Source organism: Camelina sativa, chromosome 7 (genome assembly GCF_030686135.1).
Source record: "Camelina sativa cultivar CO46 ecotype springtype chromosome 7, ASM3068613v1".
In the NCBI taxonomy this organism is placed as follows: domain Eukaryota; kingdom Viridiplantae; phylum Streptophyta; class Magnoliopsida; order Brassicales; family Brassicaceae; genus Camelina; species Camelina sativa.
Genome location: NC_141886.1, coordinates 20,021,817 through 20,043,627, shown reverse-complemented (window position 1 = coordinate 20,043,627; position 21,811 = coordinate 20,021,817). Strand labels below are relative to the sequence as shown.

The 21,811-nt window shown below is 35.3% G+C and overlaps 2 protein-coding genes and 1 pseudogene across 2 annotated transcripts; all 3 read left to right on the top strand.

Annotated features, from left to right (window-relative positions):
* Positions 1-922: 922 nt before the first annotated feature.
* LOC147941489 (G-type lectin S-receptor-like serine/threonine-protein kinase At1g67520 pseudogene) lies at positions 923-1,573 on the top strand (annotated as a pseudogene).
* A 6,410-nt stretch (positions 1,574-7,983) lies between these two features.
* On the top strand, positions 7,984-11,123 carry LOC104701355 (receptor protein kinase-like protein ZAR1). Its single transcript, XM_010417022.2, has 2 exons — positions 7,984-9,714; positions 10,328-11,123. The coding sequence occupies exons 1-2, from the start codon at positions 8,223-8,225 to the stop codon at positions 10,990-10,992; spliced, it is 2,157 nt and encodes a 718-aa protein (XP_010415324.2). The 5' UTR covers positions 7,984-8,222; the 3' UTR covers positions 10,993-11,123.
* Positions 11,124-12,796: 1,673 nt separating this feature from the next.
* Positions 12,797-21,798, top strand: LOC104704708 (DNA polymerase zeta catalytic subunit). The gene is given in 25 exon segments (XM_087458923.1): positions 12,797-12,901; positions 13,051-13,211; positions 13,366-13,448; positions 13,540-13,597; positions 13,692-13,741; positions 13,848-13,960; positions 14,040-14,082; positions 14,228-14,296; positions 14,521-14,661; positions 14,748-14,925; positions 15,004-15,095; positions 15,176-16,802; positions 17,015-17,215; positions 17,413-17,756; positions 18,221-18,363; positions 18,514-18,567; positions 18,569-18,623; positions 18,700-18,846; positions 19,076-19,348; positions 19,492-19,599; positions 19,732-19,937; positions 20,201-20,504; positions 20,590-21,207; positions 21,328-21,531; positions 21,626-21,798. Coding segments are annotated over 23 exon segments (5,193 nt in total). The 5' UTR covers positions 12,797-12,901; positions 13,051-13,099; the 3' UTR covers positions 21,502-21,531; positions 21,626-21,798.
* Positions 21,799-21,811: the final 13 nt, after the last annotated feature.

Here is a 21,811-nt window from a genome sequence, read left to right as displayed (position 1 = left end):
CATACCCTCATTGCAAATACGAAACTTCACCGTTGTTTCATTCACCGCAATGACATCGATCAAAGACGTACGATCACCTAGTCTCCAGATTTTATTCACAATCATGTGAATCTTACCAACATGAGGAGCTTTAGAATTAAGAAACTTCCCTAGGACAAAATCCTCCCATAAAGGTTTAGCCCTTTGAAACACTTCCTTTGGCACCACGACCTTCTCCTTACCATCCACCGCTGTTACATTGAACCGTTGCTTAGTGAACACACGATTTTTTGCTACTTGTAGGAACGAACGCTTCCCACTTTGAACCCTCGTCGTTCCCGACTTTTGTTCCAGACCACCCTCGGATTGAACTTCGACCAGGGACTCGGAGGTCCCTCCCAAACCACTTCCTACCAGACCATCCTTCCCAAGACCTTCCCCCAACACCCGATCTGTCTCGGAGCAACGTGGCGAGGCCGCCGACGGCAGCATCCGTGATGAAAACGCAAGAAGGGGAAGTTAATAAATGGGGAAGAAGTGGCTATCAAGAGACTATCTTTAGCATCCGGGCAAGGTTTAGTGGAGTTCAAGAACGAAGCTATGCTTATTGCGAAACTTCAACACACACATCTTGTTCAGGTTTTAGGATGTTGCATCGAGAAGGATGAGAAAATGTTGATCTACGAGTACATGCCCAACAAGAGCCTTGACTACTTTCTTTTTGGTGAGCTTTCATTACAAGGTTCAGAATCTATATATATATCACTCATCTGAAAAAATGTATACAAATTTGTGCAGATCCCTTGAGGAAAAGCGTTTTGGATTGGACGTTGCGGTTTAGGATCATGGAATAATTCAAGGGCTTTTGTACCTTCACAAGTACTCAAGATTGAATGTGATACACAGAGACATCAAAGCTAGCAACATTTTGCTGGACGAGGATATGAATCCGAAAATATCGGATTTTGGAATGGCTCGTATGTTTGGAGACGAAGAAACCAGAGCCAATACTAAAAGAGTTGCTGGCACATTGTAAGTTATGAATAAACAAAAACAAGGAGAAGATTCTGTTTTTCCAAGATTCGTGTATCAAGGTTTGAATAGACTTTCTTGTTTTGGATATTTATGTGTAGTGGCTATAGCCTATATGTCTCCGGAGTACTTTAGGGAAGGACTATTCTCGGCAAAATCAGATGTGTTCAGCTTTGGGGTTCTAATGCTCGAAATCATTTGTGGGAGGAAGAACAATAGCTTCCACCATGACTCATAGTTCATGTAAAAGCTAGCTAAACTTCTCTCTCATTTGTTAACATTCTCATCTTGTTTGCTTGCTTTGGATCTTTAAAACTCTGTTTTTCAGGTATGGGATCTGTTTAATGAGAACCGAGTTCCAGAGGTTATAGATCTGTCTTTAGGAGATTCTGCGTTTGATTACGCAGAAGATAGACCAAGCATGTTAGACGTTGTGTCCATGATATATGGTGAAGGCAATAATGCACTTTCTTTGCCTAAAGAGCATGCTTTCTATGATGGCCCCGGAGAAGTTTTCCGGAGATGGAGGTTGAGCCAGTGGAGCCCGAAAATGTATCGGTGAATAGAGTTACTATCACGGTGGTGGAAGCAAGGTGAAATAAATAATATAGGAATAAGAAAATTGATGATTGTATGTGAATCTCATTGTTACTTCTATTGTTTTATTACTTGGTTACACGGATTATACATTTGAATCTATACTATTAAAAGGGAAGCATGTGAATCTATACTATTAAAAGGGAAGCATTTTTTCAAGGCAAAATAAAATTTATGAAAATATGACATAAAATGATCCTGAATAAATTAAAAAACATACAATACCAGAGGGACATTGAAGTAAATTGCAACGTCAAAATGTGCAGATCCATCTTTGACCCGGGTTTAATTAATTCGGGTTATGTATAATGTGTCCGGAGTCAGAATAATTAATAGTGTAAACAAACAAAGTTTTTTTTTTTTTTTTTTTTTTTTTGTAAACAAACAAACAAAGTTTTTTCACAATAAATACTCAACATATGAATTAGTGGTTACACGTCCGACCCAAACGAATGATAGCTAATAAACCATTATCTAGAGGCCTAATAAATACAATAGTCCAAAAAATCTTCAATCTTTCCAAAGAATACATAATTCTTTAAATAAGAAAATTAACTACTAATATATTGTTAATTACTAAGATATTGTATTCCTTAAAAAAAAAACTGAACTTATGTCGAGAATAGTCACGCAAATTACGACTTACCTAAATATGTAAAATTATCAAATTAGCAAAATTTTCGTAAATCAATTATGATGAAAAAGGAAAACTATATTTATATCCCAAGTATAACAAATTACGCAATTCTAAATATGTAACTTAACAAATTTACAAAATTATCGGCTACAGTGTTTCAAAAACTAGCAAGACAATATTACATCAAATAACTCCTACTTACCATTATTATTTGCTCATTTACTCGCAAATTAAATGAGAGGTGTCCAACTATAAATATTTGGCTCGGCGAATACAATGTATCATATAATTTACACTGGAGTAACCTTAGAAATGATTTTAGCAGATGTCTGAGGTGAGATTCTATTCATAAAAATAATTATTAATTTTATCATCTACTTTCTCTTGCACAAAGGAATAATAACATACATAGTGTTGATCTCACTGGATTTGGCAAATTATTGATGAACTTGGTTGTCGATTGATGTTTCTATTGAAAGGGAAGCATGTGGAAGAAGAAGGTTAAGGTTTTCGCCTCTTCAAGTCGTACTGTTACCGAAAAGTTTTTTTTTCCTTTGCGTGAGTTTTGTAAGGATAAAGTTAAAATGCAGTCTCGGTTTGGACCTTTTATTTATTGGGCATTACAAACAGATATTGAACTGGGCTAAATCGAGCCCAACATAACTGTTAGGCCGTAACTTTTATGTTATAGTTAATATCATATATATTTAATTAGGAATTTTAGTGTAATTAATCCATTATATGTATTTTAATCCTATGTTCTATAAAGTTCTACACTAAGTTGGAGAATAATGGAGAGTACAATATGCAAATAGATTTCAAGTTCCACTCGCTAACATATTTAAATTGATAAAAGTCGACTATTTGAATAAACTATACTAAATTCACAACAAATTTTCTCAAACGAACAAACTACACTAAATTCACAACAAATTTTCTATACTACATTCACAACACATTTTCAACTCTCCCTTATTCTCTATAGACAAATTATAAGCTCTAAAATAACTATAAAGAATAACAGTTTTTTTCCAAGATAAAAAAACTTTGGTCTAAAGCAATAATAACTATATTTGAAACACTTACGTAAAAAAACCATTAAAAGAAAACTTAGTTTTTGTAAACAATCCCGCACGTACGTGCGGGTCTAAATCTAGTTAGGATATATATACTTACTCGAACATGTGATATATAAAGTATCCATCTTATATAATAAGAGAAGTTTTTTCTAACTTTACCTAACAATGTGACATTTGACACTTTACTTTTGTGACACATGTCATTCTCATTAATTTTAAATTTTTTTTTTTTTAAATTTGACTTTACTTTATTTGTATCTTATGTGGTGTATAGTTTGTTAAAAAAAAGATAATTGTTGTATAGTTTGCTTTTTGATTTTTTCCAACATTGTTACAAAAATATATTCCTTCCATTTTTCTGTTTTAGCATATAATATATTTCATAATGAAATCATCAACCCAACTAAAAAATATAAAAAATTTGAAACCAAATAAAAATAGAAAATGGTTTCATACTTTTAAATTAAAAACTGAAACCAAATTAATTTATGATAGACTAATATAAAAATATAGAAGATTTTCATATATATATATATATATCACAATATATTCAATAATTGTATATAATATATTGAAGACACAACTCAAATTTGTATTTAATAGTATTATATAAGTTACAGTTTGACTGTCTTTAAAACATATGTACTAAAAAAAATGGTATCATAACATAATTGTTTTATCTACCCCATGAAATAACAGAAAACAATAGTTTCAAAATTAATTTATTGTTAATTATACTATTTATTTTAAAATAATTAGAAATAGAGACAATTTATAGAAGAAAAACATATTTATATTAAATTTGACACACTTTTTCATGAATTTTAAAAAAAATTAGTTAGACTTAAAGTATAAGATATTCTTTTTGTGATATCGTTTCAATTAATTATTTTAAAATTGACTTATCATTATTTGTTGTTAACTATTATTTATATATATGAAAATAAAATTAATATATAAGACAACATAATTTATCTATCAAAGTAAGGTCTTACACATTTTTTTCTTAGAATACTTATCAGTTTGTTTTTTCCAAAAAAACCAAACTATAAATAAACTAATTTATCTTAAATATTATTTAACGAACATATAAAATTTAATTAACTTTGCTGTAACTAATTGTCCTATTACTATAAAATGGTTTCATACATTTCAAAGTAAAAACTGAAACCAAATTAATTTATGACAGACTAATTTAAAAATATATAATATTTTTTAATACATAAAAATTCATATTATTCAATAATCATATATATTTTATTAAAGACACAACTCAAATTTGTATTTAATAGTAATTTATAAGTTACAGTTTGATTATCTTTAAAAATATATGTACTAAAAAAAAATATAATGGTATCATAACATAATTGCTTTATCACCCTATGATATAAAAGAATACAATAATTTCAAAAATTAATTTCTTGTTAATTATACTATTTATATTAAAATGATTAGAAATAGAGACAATATGTAGAAAATAAAAAAAATATATTAAGTTTCACACACTTTTCTTTTCATGATTTTTTATAAAAACTGGTTAAACTTATAATATAAGATATTTGTTTAAATTAACTTTTCATATATAAAACTATTTTTTTGTTAACTTTTACTTTTTAGATGATGACAATAAAATTAATATATAGGACAACATAAAAGGGGGATTTTCAAAAATACCCTTTTTCCTATGTCACTTTTTAAAAATACTCTTTCATGTTGGTCATTTTCAAAAATAGCCAATTTCTATGAATAAAACCACTAAATTCTAAACCCTAAATTCCAAATACTAAACCCTAACCCGTCAAAACTATATCCTAAATGTAAAATGAGAACCCAAACCTAAAAAAAAAATTCTAAAAATTAATTTAACACATTTAAATTATGTAAAATAGGGTAAAAATGAAAATGTTCAAAAAAAAAGGTATTTTTGAAAAGGAGTATCCCAAAAAGGGTATTTTTAACAAATTCTCAACATAAAATTATCTATCAAAATAATTAAGTAAGATCTTACATTTTTCTTTCTAGACTACTTCTTAATTTTTTATTTTCAAAAAATGAAAAAAATATAATTTATCTTAACTATTTAACGAAAATACCATATATAGTTGACTTTGCTGTAAGTAGTACTATATTGTTTAAATAACGTCAATAATATATTATAATCAACAATATTTAGTAATATGTACTTTAACTATCCTCTTTTTCATGACCATTTTATGAAACACTATATAATATATATAAATTATAAATTGTAGTTGAACCGTAGTATTACGAATATTATTTTAAAGACATATATTAATAATTGCATATGTACATTTCATATATAATTAAATAGAAACTTCATTTTATATTTCAAGTTAATAATGCATACATAAATCACGCATTGCGTGAGCTACTTTCTAGTATATACATAAGATGATTCGAGTGTCGAAATTTTGTTTGATCAACCAATACTCATGCGACTCCTAAAGAAGACTGACAATTGGATCACTTATACATATTCTTCTAAACTGAATTCATAAAAGAAGACCCTATTCAAAAGATAACATGTGAAATAAGTAACAATACAATAATATTTTAAGGTTCCATGTAAATTGAAAAGCAATCTTATAGACAAACTAGCTACTAATTAATCCAAGCTACACATAATGATTTTTTTTTAAAAACTTTAGTTGAGATTTTTTTTTTTTTGCCATTTATTACATCGTGATTAGATCTAATCCTATTAATGTGATACTCAACTACCTGCAGCATATACAATTTTTATATAAAGAAATTTAGTAGAAAACCAGCAAGCTACTAGATGTTGTTTGGCTTCAGATTTAGATATAATATACACTATAGTTTGTTATTCTTGATTTGTTTCATATAAAATTATGTTCTCGGGTCTACCTCTGTTCTTCTAAAGAGAAAATTATACAAGACAGACCTAACGATTAAGATAATCGAAAAGAACATGACTTGGGTGCAAAGCAAAAGGATTACGGTTTCTTGAGAGAAACTCATCCAAATGGTGGAATCAATGAGTACATCATCTTCTTTCAATATATATGCTGTTCTCATCATTAATATTCTTAGTGTAAAACTTGTAATATATAATCCAAATCATCATTATAACTAGGAATCTATATACTCAATTTTTTCTACTTTATTCTTTTTCATATACATTGTGTATGAGTGATAAAGGTTGGAGGAAAATATAAGAAAAAAAGAGAGAAAATTTGCCGATTTTTTTTTCACCATGTAGTAATTTCTAATTTGTATTCGAAAATATTATTTGATTTTGTCCCTTTTTGAGGGAATTGGGAAGAAACAAAAATCTTCTTGTTTTTTTCACTTGATTGGTTAATTTGGTGGAGCTAGAGTAATTATTTGTCTCCTTATTTTTATTTTTCCTAAAATAGACACTACCAATCATAGCCATAATTGTCTTTTTTCCAACCAAGAAGTTAATGGATCTGAATTCATAGTTCTTGAATCAATGACACATGAATTAGTGTCCTTTTCAGCAGCGAAGAGCTACTGAAGTTTGGTATCTTTTCAATGTTCTTGAATCAGTTACATATGTGTTACGTATAGACACCGTACCGATAGAATATATGTATGGTGATACGTACGTGATCGGGTGGTTTGTTGGTCCACTCTACAAAATCGAACTACCACATGACAGAAACAAGTATGATGTAGATGTATATTTTACAGTAGCGTACATTGGTCGGGAAAAAAACACATACCAAAATGGTGAATATAATTACATAATTGTAGACACATGATGATGTAATTAATAAAATGATTTAAATCTCATTTTGAAAATTGTCTCTCATAATTTCATATTAGATCAGATGTATAATATCATAGATTTCATGCTTTAGTTTGCTTCTAAGCGTGTTTTAATGATGACATTAACAAACACAGCCCAAATAGTAGTATAAGTTTCGTCGTTGTCATTTACTGAAAGTTCTTTTTAATTTTTTTTTTAATACAAACGGGTTTGGTTTAGAAAAGAAAAATCTTTGATTACTAGAAGTCTAGTACTACAAAAAAAAAAGTTGTATGATATTTTAGAGACTTTGAGAGACCACAACACGAAGCACGTGCCAAAGGGCATGGAATTTAGATCGGCGGCTAAGTGAAAGACAGGACAGTTACAGTTCCGAAGGAGTTTACTACTGATACAAATTGTGTTCCGTACACCTAATCCCTCTGTTTATTACCCTAATCTACGCTTGGATTAGGTTAAATCCATGTTTGTGAGGACCACTTATTTTTTTAATTTAATTTGTGGCAATTAATTCTACATGTCATATATTTACCCTTTCTTCACAAAAGTCGCAAACTCACAATACTCACTAGAAAATGATAAATCCATCTCTTATATAATATACAAAGATTTTCGATGTAATCAATACCATAAAACCGCATAAGTTTTTTTAGTACAATAAATTAACGATATATAAGTTTAATAAAATCGTAAAATGTAGATGTAAAAAAAACAGTAAAACGTAGATACAATAAAAAGTTAAAAACTAAGAATATTTTTTTACACTATATCAATACGAGATTTACTAATCAAAACTTAGAAAGCTATAAGTGAAGTTTTTTGGCAAACATTATAACAAAAAATGGTAACGAAAAAATAAATTAGGGAAATAGTAATAAATAAATGACATGAATTGATGTTATTGTCTTAAATTGATTACAATATGATAAAAAAAAAGTATAACTAACATAAATAAATACGTTGTCAAAAAAAAAAAAAATAACATAAATAAATACACCCCAACCAATCTCTCTTGTCACCTTCCTTCAACACCCCCCACCCGCATCGTCTTTAACTCCTCCTCCTCCTTCACTCGCTCCCTCTCTCTCTGTTAATTCCACACACACAAAACTCCATAAAAATGATCCTTCTCTCCCTTCTTCTCCACCTTCTCCTCAACACATCTCCGTCACACTCTCTCTCCCCCGACGGTGTCGCCTTACTCTCACTCAAATCCGCCGTAGATCAATCCTCCTCCTCCTCTTTCTCCGACTGGAACGAGAACGATTCCGATCCTTGTCATTGGTCCGGAATCTCATGTATGAACATCTCAGACACTTCAGTCTCTCGCGTCGTCGGAATCTCACTCGCCGGTAAAAATCTACGTGGCTACATCCCTTCCGAGCTAGGCTCCCTCGTTTACCTCCGTCGTCTTAACCTCCATAACAACGAGCTTCATGGTTCTATCCCTACTCAGCTCTTTAACGCGACGTCGCTTCATAGTCTCTTCCTCTACGGTAACAACCTCACCGGAGCTCTCCCTCCTTCGATCTGTAAACTCCCGAAGCTTCAGAACCTCGATTTGTCTAGCAACTCGCTCTCCGGAACACTCTCGCCGGATTTAAACAAGTGTAAACAGCTACAGCGTTTGATCCTCGCCGCTAACAAATTTTCCGGTGAGGTTCCTGGTGAAATCTGGCCGGAATTGAAGAATTTAGCTCAGCTTGATCTCTCTGCTAACGAATTCACCGGCGAGATACCTAAAGATCTCGGAAAGCTTAAGTCTCTCTCCGGTACTCTTAATCTCTCTTTTAACCACTTAACCGGCGAAATCCCTAAATCTTTGGGGAATTTGCCGGTTACTGTCTCTCTTGATCTCCGGAACAATGATTTATCCGGCGAGATTCCTCAGTCTGGTTCTTTCTCTAACCAAGGACCAACCGCGTTTTTAAACAATCCGAAACTGTGTGGTTTCCCTCTCCAGAAATCTTGTAAAGATTCTGATCAGAACTCGCCGGGGACGAGGAAAACGCCGGTGAATAAGTCGGATTCTAGAAGAGGGTTGAGTACGGGGCTGATCGTGTTGATCTCGGTGGCTGATGCGGGGAGTGTGGCTTTAATTGGACTGGTGATAGTTTACTTGTACTGGAAGAAAAAAGACTCTGAAGGAGGGTGTAGCTGCACAGGGAACGAGAAGCTCGGTGGTTCGGAGAAAGGGAAGTCTTGTTGTTGTCTAGCGGGGTTTCCGAAAGAATTAGACGATTCTGAAGCGGAGGAGAATGAGAGAGGAGGAGGAGGAGGAGAATGGAAAGGAGATGGAGAGCTTGTTGCGATTGATAAAGGGTTCTCGTTTGAGCTTGATGAGTTGTTGAGAGCTTCTGCTTATGTGTTGGGGAAGAGTGGGTTAGGGATTGTGTATAAGGTAGTGCTTGGGAATGGAGTTCCTGTAGCTGTGCGGCGGCTTGGGGAAGGAGGAGAACAGAGGTATAAGGAGTTTGTGGCCGAGGTTCAAGCTATGGGGAAAGTGAAACATCCTAATGTGGTGAAGCTACGAGCTTATTATTGGGCTCCTGATGAGAAGCTTTTGATCAGTGACTTCGTCAACAATGGTAGTTTAGCCGATGCTCTTAGAGGTAAAAAACCTTAATTCTTCCCCTGCTTATGTTCTTATTGACTTTTTAAGAATTTAGGTTGACTTTGACTTTGTCAACCCTAGACAAGACATTAGTGAGATGAGGTTTTAGATCTGAGATAGTTTGTGTGCCTAGTGGGGTCTTAATCTTATTTTGTTTTTATTCAGTGGCAAAGCAAAATACCCTATACTAACTAATCCTAAAGGCTTTTTTACATATACATTTTTTTTTGTGTGTGTGACTGTGTGTATGTGTACACATTCCAATATCCTATTGAAGCAAGATTTCTTTCTCTTTTAGGCATGTTTTTGTTTTTTAGTTTAGACAAGTAACATGTAAAAGAGAAACATACCTTGTAAGATAACTACATGTACGAAGTAAATTGAAGTGTTAGTATTTTAGTGTGGTAGAGTCTTAGAGTAGAAGTAATTAGTTAAAAAAAAAAAGAAGGAGTGTGCGAACAATGATGTGAGAGGATTACTTGTGGGCTACGAGTAATGATTTTATATACCCACCCACTTACCTGATCTTCTAGTTGACCCGTCCTTTTCTTATCGCAACTCATTATTTATTACTTTAGTATTGATAGTTTTTTGTTTGGGTGTGTGAATAGGGAGGAACGGTCAACCATCACCGAGCCTAACATGGTCAACGCGTCTAAAGATTGCTAAAGGAGCAGCGCGTGGGCTAGCTTATCTACACGAGTGTAGTCCAAGGAAGTTGGTACATGGCGACGTCAAGCCTTCTAACATACTTCTTGATTCTTCCTTTACTCCTTACATCTCAGACTTCGGTCTCACACGTCTCATCACAATCACCGCGCCTTCCGCCTCCTCCAATGAACCTTCCTCCTCCTCGGCTGGCGGTTTTTTGGGCGGAGCTCTACCTTACACTTCTATCAAACCCTCGGATAGATCTAACGGGTATAAAGCACCTGAGGCCCGACTCCCTGGAGGTAGACCCACTCAAAAATGGGACGTTTACTCGTTTGGTGTTGTGCTTATGGAGCTTCTGACCGGAAAATCTCCTGATTCGTCCCCGCCAAGCTCCTCGTCGTCCACACTGGTGGTCGAGGTACCGGATTTGGTGAAGTGGGTGAGGAAAGGGTTTGAAGAGGAGACTCCGTTGTCGGACATGGTGGATCCAATGTTGCTTCAAGAAGTTTACGCCAAGCAACAAGTCTTGTCCGTCTTTCATCTAGCTCTCTCTTGTACCGAAGGTGACCCTGAAGTCCGTCCACGTATGAAGAACGTGTCTGAGAACATCGACAAAATCTGATTCAATTATTATTATTCTTTTTTTTTTCTTCCGTTTTTGTATCTCTTTGATAAGTTCTTCACCGATTTGTTTTTTAATTGAATAATTAATTAATTGTTATGAAAATTCAATCAAAAATGTGTTATACTTTACATGGCTTTTGTCTTTTAATTTTCTCGTCTTTTAAAAAAGCAACTCCACTGAACGGGTTCTTGCCGATGGGTTAACGAAGTCTCCCGTAATTTATCAAGAAAGAAACTAAACCAATTACAACCGAACAGATCGAAGATGTGCAGACCCTTGGCATCGTCATATAAAAAAGAGTTAACAGCTTTGAACGAGGAATCAAAACTATGAAAACCTAAAGAGAGAAAGCATAGTTGACAAGACGGTTAGCTTGTTTAGACAGTCCTTTGAAAAAAATCATGACACATACACACAAGAAAAGATAGCAGATGCGAATCATTAATCCATGTCCGTAGGAATAATATTTGGTTAAAGGAATGATTTATACATGATTACTATGCTAAGTACTTTTTATCATGATTTAATTATTAGTTTTCAGAAAAAATACTTTTTAATTATAATTTAATTATTAGTTTAAGAAAAAACCCTCGGATAGAGTTAACAAAAACTATTATTCTATAGATATGGGGTCACCAATATTTGCGGTGAATAATTCTATAGTATTCTTTGTCGTAAAATTATTTCTGAACCACTCTTTATTGTTCCATCGCATAAGGGGTATTATCATGTCACAGACCATCTCTAAATTCTTGTGAATGTTGGCCACCTTATTAGACAGTCTCTTTTCATATTGGTCAAATCTGAATTTGCAGTATTTTAATATAACTGAAATCAAACATTGACTTAAAGAAAGGGTAATTGTTGCTTCGTGAGAAATTTTATGTTATTTGAACGATGGTTTTTGATAGGTTTTTCTCACTGTGACAGTAAGCTGACTCCTCTCAGACATAACCACAAAACTCTGAAACTTTCACCATCTAGCCAACATTTTTTTTTTAATACGCTGCACCAAACCTTATTTTCAAGAGACGCAATGAATAATCGAGTATTACATATTTTAATTATTTTTTTTCATATATGTAAATGTCTAGAGGTATTTTGTAGCCAACTTTTATGAAATCTAAAGACCACAAAAGAAATGATTTTGTAATCCAAGTAATTTTTCAAAAAGAATGATTTATACATAATTATTATGTTAAATACTTTTTATCATAATTTCATTGTTAGTTTAAGAAAAAAACAGCTATTATACTATAGAATTATTTAATAACATACAGTTTCTGAATGAATGTACAATAAATACACTTTATATTATTTACAAAAAACTATTAGGGTGACCAATATTTGAGATGAATAATTCTATAGTATTCTTTGACATAAATTTTGGTAGAGCATATGTCAAATACAAAGAACCATACTTGAAATTTCGATTTTGATCGAGCTTTTTTTTGTTTGTTTGTTTAATCTTACAATTTTTTTAGTTTTCAAACTTGGATTTCACCTCTAGACATTCAAATGCTAATTTTCATGTAAAATGATTTATTAGTTTTTTTTTCTTGGCCTATTAGGAAATATAACGATCACGTAATTTTGATTGATAATTTTACTTATGGCTTTTGGTTCTTTGACAAAAAAAAAGTTTTAACTTTTCTACGTGGAGTAAATTTTACAAATTTTCAATAAAGCATAATGGATAAGTAAAAGTTTAGATTGGCCCACTAAATTATTAGGCCCACGAAATTAAACGTTGGTTGCTTCTTTCTGTTTTTTTTTTTTTTTCACATTTTACAACCGGCAACTTTTGACGGAGACCGGTTAAGTAGCAGCCGGGGTAAATCAGGCGGCCTCGCGGCGAGGTAGACTAGAAGAAAACTAGACGAAAGAGAGAGCGATTTCACAGAAGGTATTTAACACTTCTTGATCTTAATTATTAGTACTTTAATTATAAATGTAAAACAAAATGAACCGAACTAAAACCGTTTGGTTCAAAGATTTTAGAACTGAATGGTCGGTTTAAATCGGTTTGATTTTTCGGTTTCGGGTTCTGTCCAGCCAAATCAGAACTCGCGGTTCCGTCAAAGTTCTCGGCGAAGCAGCAGCCATGGATGAGTCTCAGTCCGATTCTAACGTTTTCAGCTTACGGATTGTTTCGATTGATTATTACATGGCTTCTCCGATCCCCGGTTTTGATATTTGCTACAGTAGCTTTCAAGGTAAGGCAAAATCTCTCCCTTCATATCTTCTAAAAGCTTCAACCTTTTATGAATGTGGAAGTGAAGAGATTGTGCCTCCAATTTCGTTTGGTAGTCTTCTCCTAGATAAAAAAAAGGGAAAGTTTTTTTATTTGTTGCTGGGGTTTTTTTGAAGGTGGTGAGGTAAATGAAGTCCCTGTGATAAGGATATATGGCTCTACACCTGCTGGTCAGAAGACTTGCTTGCACATTCATCGTGTAAGCTTCTTAATTTCTTAATCTGTTGTTGAGAAAAAAAAAAAAGATTGTTTGCCAGGTGCTCAGATTGGAAACCTTGTTTATCTTGTAGGCTTTATCATATCTCTATATTCCATGCTCAGAGATTCCACTTGAGCAGCATAAAGGAGGTATGAAGCATAACACTCTACTGAGAACTGTAGCGCAGTTAAATTTTCGAGCACCAGTGACATTTTTCATGTCTTTTGTTTTGTTTTGTTTTAGTTGATGGAAGTACACTTGATGTATCCCTTGAGTTGGAGAAAGCTTTAAAGGTGTGTAGTTTACATTCCTATAAGCTGTTTTTGTGTATCTGTCTGAGTTTTGTTGTTCCCCTAGATGTGTCTCAATCAATATTTCCTACTTGATATGAACTTGTAGCTTAAGGGAAACGCTGCTTCAAAAAGGCAACATGTCCATGATTGTGAGATTGTTAGAGCAAAGAAGTTCTATGGGTACCATTCAACAGAGGAAGCATTTCTGAAGATTTATCTGTATCCTGTATATTTACTTTTAGTACAAGTACCCTTTTTTTGAACAGTTTGTTAGTTCTTCACCTTAACAGTATTATAGCTACCATCCACCCGATGTGGCCCGTGCTGCCAGTCTTCTTCTGGTACGATATCTTGATGATTCCACTTCACCATTATTCTTTACTTTATGTATGATGCATAGAGATTGGTGAAGATAGTATACTGATAACCCATTTCATCTTTCTTTTTTAATGAACGTTTTTTTTCTCTCTCTCTCTCTGTCTCTAGTCAGGTGCTGTTCTTGGTAAAAGTTTGCAGCCTTACGAATCTCATATTCCCTTTATTCTCCAGTTTCTGGTAATTTTTCGTTGTTACGTATTCAAAATATATAGTTTACTGACTAGGTATTCTGCCAAATTTAGCAATTTCAGATATGAACATAACTTCCAGATTGATAATACACTAGGTACTTTCGAGAGCGTGAACTAGTGGTTAATGTTCCCCTTCCCATGTTCTGTCAGTCATTCCACGACATTTTGTCTGCCTTCCACTACTGAAGTTTCTGTAATTTTCTTCTGTAGGTTGATTATAATTTGTATGGAATGGGTCATGTGCATATATCAAAGATGAAGTTCCGTAACCCAGTGCCTCACCATTTCGTTCCAAGGAGATTTGATTTGGATGATTGTGCGGGAAAGATTGACAAAGTGGCTATTACAAAGGTGGATCTTCAAATACTTAGTTTGGAAATAGATTGTTTGGTAGTTTCTATCTTCCTTTATTTTACAATAGTGAAACATTATAGCAGGCAAATTCAAGTGCTGCTGCAAGCGTCAGTTTTCCTGTTTGGAGCTTGTCAACAATCCCAGGTCAATGGATGTGGAATATCTCCGAAGAATCTGATACACCGTTGAGTCAGAGCCAGCATAGGCACCATTACAGACGTCAGAGTCTCTGTGAACTTGAGGGAGATGCTACTATTAGTGGTAATTTTCCTGAAACGAAATATGTTTATTTTTGTTACATTTATGAACGGACCTTTGAACTAGCTTTTTCTCTTGTAGATATTCTCAATCAACAGTTTAAAATGTACAACTCCCTTTCACAAGCCCAGTCTGATACGAACATGGTTCAGTCGCTTGTGGCAATTTGGGAGGTTTATTCTAACTTTCTTGACTCTACTTTGAAATTATTTAGTTGGTATCACATTGCCTGACCTCGTCACTGTTGTGTCAGGAGGAGTATGAAAGGACTGGCATGCATGATGCACCTATACCTCCTGATCCGAGCAAACCTTCTGCAGCTGATGTGTTGAAGACTATGTCAGATTATGCTGGGTTTAAGACTAAACTTAAAGAAATGCATAACGAAGTTGAATTGTCTCCATCTGACATGAATCCTATTGCGGTATCTTCAGCCGGTCCAGATATGCATGCCAAACCTGACATTACTGATCTGCAGGTTTTGAATCATATGGTTGGTACACGCAGTATTTATCCTGCATCAGAACAGCTTTCTCCTCTTGGTGATAAGAGTGGAGAAGCATCAATGGGAAATGATGAATATATCACAACACCCACGGACAGAGGGACACCTGCTGAAACACAAGATGCTGAAGCCTTGGGTCTCTTTAAGTGGTTTGCCTCATCCCAGGCTGCAGAGGACATAAACTCTGATGATGAAATCCTCCGGGAAACTATCCTTAGTCCTCTTTTGCCTTTAGCGTCCATGAACAAGGTTCTTGAAATGGCGAGTACAGATTATGTGAGCCAATCCCAAAAGGAATGTCAAGACATTCTTGATTCTCAGGAGGATCTACCAGACTTTGGGAGTTCAACAAAAAGAGATTTACCTAGTAATCCTGATAGCCATAATCTTATATCTTCATTAGACAAACAATCTCTTGAAACAGTAGTCGCTAGTGATGTTCCAGATATCTCCACTTCAAATGGAGAAAGCGAAAATTCATTCCAAAGATACAGAAAGAGTGATAAGAATAAGAACAGGAGCTTCTCTAAGAGCAACAAGCCTAGCAACTCAGTATGGGGACCTTTACCTTTTACACTGACCAAAAATCTTCAGAAGGACTTTGACAGTACAAATGCTAGTGTTAGTATTGGTTTAACAAAGATTAGTTCAGACCCCATGAATGAGATGACAGACTATAATGTTCCACTCAAAGAACATCAAGCAGATGTTTGTAACACGATCGACAGAAACGTTTTGGCTGGATGTTCTCTGCGGGACTTGATGAGAAAAAAACGGTTATGCCATGGAGACTCGCCTGTTTCACAACATATGAAGTGTAGGAAGGTTCTACCACAGACCAGAGATTCCCGATCCGGGAAAAAAAAGGAGTGCACCTCGAGAGCTGAGGCAAAAAAACAAGGTCCTGCTCTTTCTGCAGAATTAAGTGAATTTGATTATGGCGATGCTCCTCCAACTTTATCTCCTATGGATGTTGGAAATTGCGAGTGTAATATATCCACTCAGTCATCTGAACTTCATTCTGTTGACAGATGTTCGGCTAAAGAGACAGCAGGTCGAAGCAGTGATGAAATTTCAAGGAATTTTTCATCTACCACTGTTCCACTTGGTCAGGATCCGCAAACTATGGAATCAGGAACATTGGTGTCTAGCAATAAACTTGTTGAGATTGAAATAGATGATGTCCAAAACCCTGGGGTGGATCACGAGTCAACTGCCAATGGAATTGATGAGACAGGAAGATTAATATGCCTAACCTTAAGCAAGAAGCCTCCTTCTCTCGATTGCCTAAGTGCTGGACTGCAGGATTCTGCACATTCTAATGAAATTCCCGCTCAGTTTCATTATGCTAGAGAAAAACAGCATGGCGGATATGGTACCTTTACTCATATTTTTTCTGGTTCTAGTTTCTGCTACTTTTACAATTAATACAAATGCTGTTGAAATATACATTTATAAAATTGAAGTTAGGTCAGCTCAAGTTCTTGCAGAACTTCTCTCTGGCTGTGCTTTCCGTTATTTATCTTTTATAAGTTTCCGACATGAGATACTTCTGACATCCTGTTGTTTTTTTTGTTCTCTTGGAAGAGCGGAATTCCAAGGAGATCCCATTTTTTCCCCTGAAGGACATCGAATTCAACAAGGATGAAAAAAAACACTTGTTCGACGGAGCTTCCCTTGGTATTCCCTTGCATCATCTCAATGACGGTTCCAACCTTTACCTACTGACCCCTGCCTTGTCGCCGCCTCCTGTGGATTCTGTTTTACAATGTATATCGAATGACAAAGGTATTGTGTAGGAAGGCACTGCAATGCCTAATTTAATCCAATTTACATCTCCTAAGAGGTTCGATATACATTTCTTAAAGCGTTTTTCCTTGCGAAAATGGTACTATTACTGATTAGGATTTTCGAGAAAGTGTTAGATGCTTGTAAAAGAAGTGAAAATGATAACTTCTGTTCTAAACTTTTTTGAAAATTTGCAGGTCCAGGAGACTCTAAAATTGATTCAAAAAATCAACCATTAGGAGATGAGCATATTGATCATGGAGCGAGTTTCACTGATCATGCTTCTGCATCTAATGTGATGTCTGTGTCTGAGCACATGCAGCAGCATAATAAGAATTCAGAATCAAATGCTTATACAGAGTCTGATATAGATCTGAAACACAAAGGAAATAGTCTTAACTTTCAGACTAGTGTTTCCCAAGAGATGTCTCAGATTTCAGGTCCTGATGGGAAATCAGGGCCCACTCCCTTAAGTCAAATTGGATTCCGAGATCCTGCGAGCATGGGGGCAGGGCAACAGCTTACAGTGCTGAGTATAGAGGTGCTTTAACTTAACCCTCTTCTTTATGAAGCTAATCAATCTGTAAACGAGTCCCCTAATGGCCTTTGCACGCATAGATTTAAGCATGGAGAGTTTGAATGGTTTATATACTGTGGAATCCTCATTTCATGTAATACAACTCATTGCGAAGATAAAAAAAAAACTGAAAGTCTCATGCTACAGTTTTCATTCCTCGAGCCTCACAGTGAGCTAATCAATGTTTTGTTTTCACTGGGTTGATGTTGCAATTACTTGAGTAATCATTTTTCAATGGTTGTGGATACTTGGACTTAGAAAGACAAAATCAGCACGTTAAAGAGTTTTAGCCTCTAAAGCTTATCTTAGTATAATATATGTTAGTCATTTTTTTTTGTTAATGCTGTTACCAAAAGGCCCTCTGTAGTAAAGATGATGTTTTCTGGGAAAAGGTTGACTGATACATGTTAATATCTGTGAACTTGTAGGTTCATGCAGAGTCTAGAGGGGACTTGCGACCTGATCCACGATTTGATTCTGTCAATGTCATAGCTCTCGTCGTGCAGAATGACGATAATTTTGCAACTGAAGTATTTGTGCTTTTATTTAGTCCAGATTGCATTGATCAGAGGTAATATACCAGATTCATTTATTTGGATTCTTGAAAATATTGCAGCTGATGTATTCGTGCTATTATTATATCTTTAATGCTACCTTGAACTTCAATCGTTTTCTTACTCCAATATGCTTTTCAATCTTTATTATTATTATCTCACTACAGGAATGTTGATGGCCTATCTGGATGCAAGTTGTCTGTTTTCGTTGAAGAGGGGCCTATATGTGAGTTGCCGAGCAAATTTGAACCTTGAGATTCTGAGCCAACTTGACATGGTATGCAACATTTTCAACTTGATGTACATAGTGAATTATGTGCAAGTTGTTTATTCTACTAAATCATCGTTTGCAGATAAATCGTACGTCGGAACTTGCACGTGTTTTTGGCATAGATTTTTTCTCAGTTCTCTCCCGAGGTTCCCAATACAGAGTGGAATCCATGCTTTTAAGATTAGCACATACACAAAATTATCTTGCTATATCTCCAGGCAATCAACAGGTTTGTTTTATCTGCTACTTCCAAGTGATTTACATTTCATGTTTCTTGGATTATCAGCCAGTCGTCGGACCTTAAACGATGGGCTGGTGAACCCTCGTTTTGTTTATCGCCATAGATTGTTTCTCCTAGCTTCCATTCTATAACAAATGCCTTGCAGTAAAGTTTCAAAATCTTTTTACCCCCTTCCTTGCTCATTACATTCTCCTAAGTAAACCATGTGTTCATGTAGGTTGCTTCTCAGCCAGCTATGGAATGTGTACCTCTTGTGATGGAACCAGAGTCTGCATTCTACGATGATCCTGTTCTTGTGTTGGATTTTCAATCTCTTTACCCTTCAATGATTATAGCATATAATTTGTGCTTTTCTACATGTCTCGGAAAACTTGCACATTTGAAGATGAACACCCTTGGGGTCAGCTCATACTCTCTAGACCTTGATGTTCTTCAGGATTTAAATCAGATCATGCAGACCCCAAACAGTGTGATGTACGTGCCACCAGAGGTAATGTGCATTGCTTTTCTTGAGACTCATATTCAAGACAAACAAATTATCTTATTTCCCAAAAGCTTCATTGATTTCTGTGTCGATGGAACCTTTTATTGATTAGCTTAAGCATAGTAGTCACCTTTTCGTCTTACATATAGGTACGTAGTGGTATTTTACCAAGGCTGCTAGAGGAAATTTTATCTACAAGAATAATGGTGAAGAAAGCAATGAAAAAGTTGACTCCTTCAGAAGCAGTTCTTCACCGGGTATGGTTATCTTGATCAGGGTCCATTCCTAATCCTTTTGACTAGAGATGATTGTCTGATGAGAGAGTGGCCCAAGTTTTTGGTTCCAGCATGAAATTTACAATTTTGATACTATACAGTGTCTTCTTTCAGATATTTAATGCGAGGCAGCTTGCTTTAAAGCTGATAGCAAATGTGACTTATGGCTATACTGCTGCTGGCTTCAGTGGTCGAATGCCTTGTGCAGAGCTGGCAGATAGTATTGTCCAGTGTGGTCGTAGCACACTTGAGAAGGCTATATCATTCGTTAATGCCAATGATAAATGGAACGCTAGAGTTGTGTATGGTGACACTGATAGGTAATTTCCATATCTACTCATCTGGATAAAGTGAATGCAAGATTTGAAACCCAATTAAAGTTTACCACCATCTTTCGTGGCACTATTTTAACTTCCTCCAAAATAAAGTAGAACTAGGGTTTCATGCTTGCATAAGTTAATATATACTTGTATATACTTCTGAATGTTTATTATGGTCGTTGTAGCAGCCTTGGGAAGTATGTATCGCAGTTTCTTTATTTGCTTATTCCATGTGGCCTCATGCATTTTAATTACTTGTGTAGTATGTTTGTCCTCCTCAAGGGACGGACTGTAAAAGAAGCTTTTTTAGTCGGACAAGAGATTGCATCGGCAATATCTGAAATGAACCCACACCCAGTCACTTTAAAGATGGAGAAAGTCTATCATCCTTGTTTCCTTCTTACGAAGAAGCGCTATGTTGGGTACAGTTATGAAAGTCCCGATCAGAATGAGCCTATATTTGATGCAAAAGGTATTGAAACTGTTCGAAGAGACACTTGTGAAGCTGTTGCAAAAACTATGGAGCAATCGTTGAGACTCTTTTTTGAAAAGAAGAACATCTCTAAGGTACAAATTGTATTTCTTACGCTCTTTCATATTATCAGCTGAAACTGCAGTGGCCTATATCTGCTTTTCTCTATTCGTTGTGCAGGTTAAGTCATACTTGTATAGACAGTGGAAGCGGATACTATCAGGGAGAGTGTCTCTCCAAGATTTTGTCTTTGCAAAAGAAGTTCGGTTGGGGACTTATAGCACAAGAGACTCTTCACTCCTTCCTCCAGCAGCTATTGTGGCAACCAAATCAATGAGAGCAGACCCTAGGACAGAGCCACGGTATGCTGAACGAGTGCCTTATGTTGTGATCCATGGGGAGCCAGGAGCTCGACTTGTTGATATGGTGGTGGACCCACTGGTTCTTTTGGACATCGATACACCCTACCGATTGAATGACTTATACTACATCAACAAACAAATTATACCAGCTTTGCAAAGGGTATTTGGACTTGTGGGTGCAGACTTAAACCAGTGGTTTTTGGAGATGCCCCGTGCCACCAGAATATCCCTTGGTCAACGTCCCTTAAACTCTAGAAACTCGCACAAAGCTAGAATTGATTATTTTTATCTCTCGAAACATTGCATCTTGTGTGGGGAAGTGGTTCAGGAATCTGCTCAGCTATGCAACCGGTGTCTCAAAAATAAAAGTGCTACTGCAGCAACCATGATTTGGAAGACTTCAAAATTGGAGAGAGAGATGCAACACCTAGCCATGGTAAGTACTCCAACATCTCTAATATTTATATGAACTGATTACAGAATCTCTGTAGATGCATTCAGTTCCAACTTTCTTGGTCCATCCCTTGATTTTTCTTTACATTATTTTATTTTGCAGATATGCCGACACTGTGGTGGGGGAGACTGGGTTGTGCAGTGCGGAGTGAAATGCAATTCCCTCGCTTGCTCAGTCTTTTACGAGAGACGGAAAGTTCAGAAAGAGCGTCGTGGCCTTGCCTCTATTGCTACAGAGAGTGACCTTTACCCGAAATGCATGGCTGAGTGGTTTTAACCTTGTCGAGGAAAATCAATTAAAAAACCAGTAATCAAACTCCACCCTCATCCGTTCTTCCACTCAAACTGATATCTAAAACAATCTCATATTGTTAAGCAACGATGTGTATTTTGATTTGCAGGATTTTAAGCAAACTGCATGGTAGTATTAAGGTCGATCAGCACCTTTATATGGTTGTGATGAAAGAGCAATTTTGTCAAGGGCGTGTGAGTATGTGTGTTGATAGTACAGTACAGTACAGCCACTAACTATGTTGTTCAATGAGCATGTAGATATATGTGTTGTGTTGTTGTATTGTGTAACTCTA

Bases quoted from the DNA above. Each gene is read 5' to 3' on its own strand.
- LOC104701355 (XM_010417022.2), top strand. From the start codon at position 8,223: ATGATCCTTCTCTCCCTTCTTCTCCACCTTCTCCTCAACACATCTCCG. The intron at 9,715-10,327 runs GTAAAAAACCTT...GTGTGTGAATAG, and splicing joins TTTAGCCGATGCTCTTAGAG to GGAGGAACGGTCAACCATCA.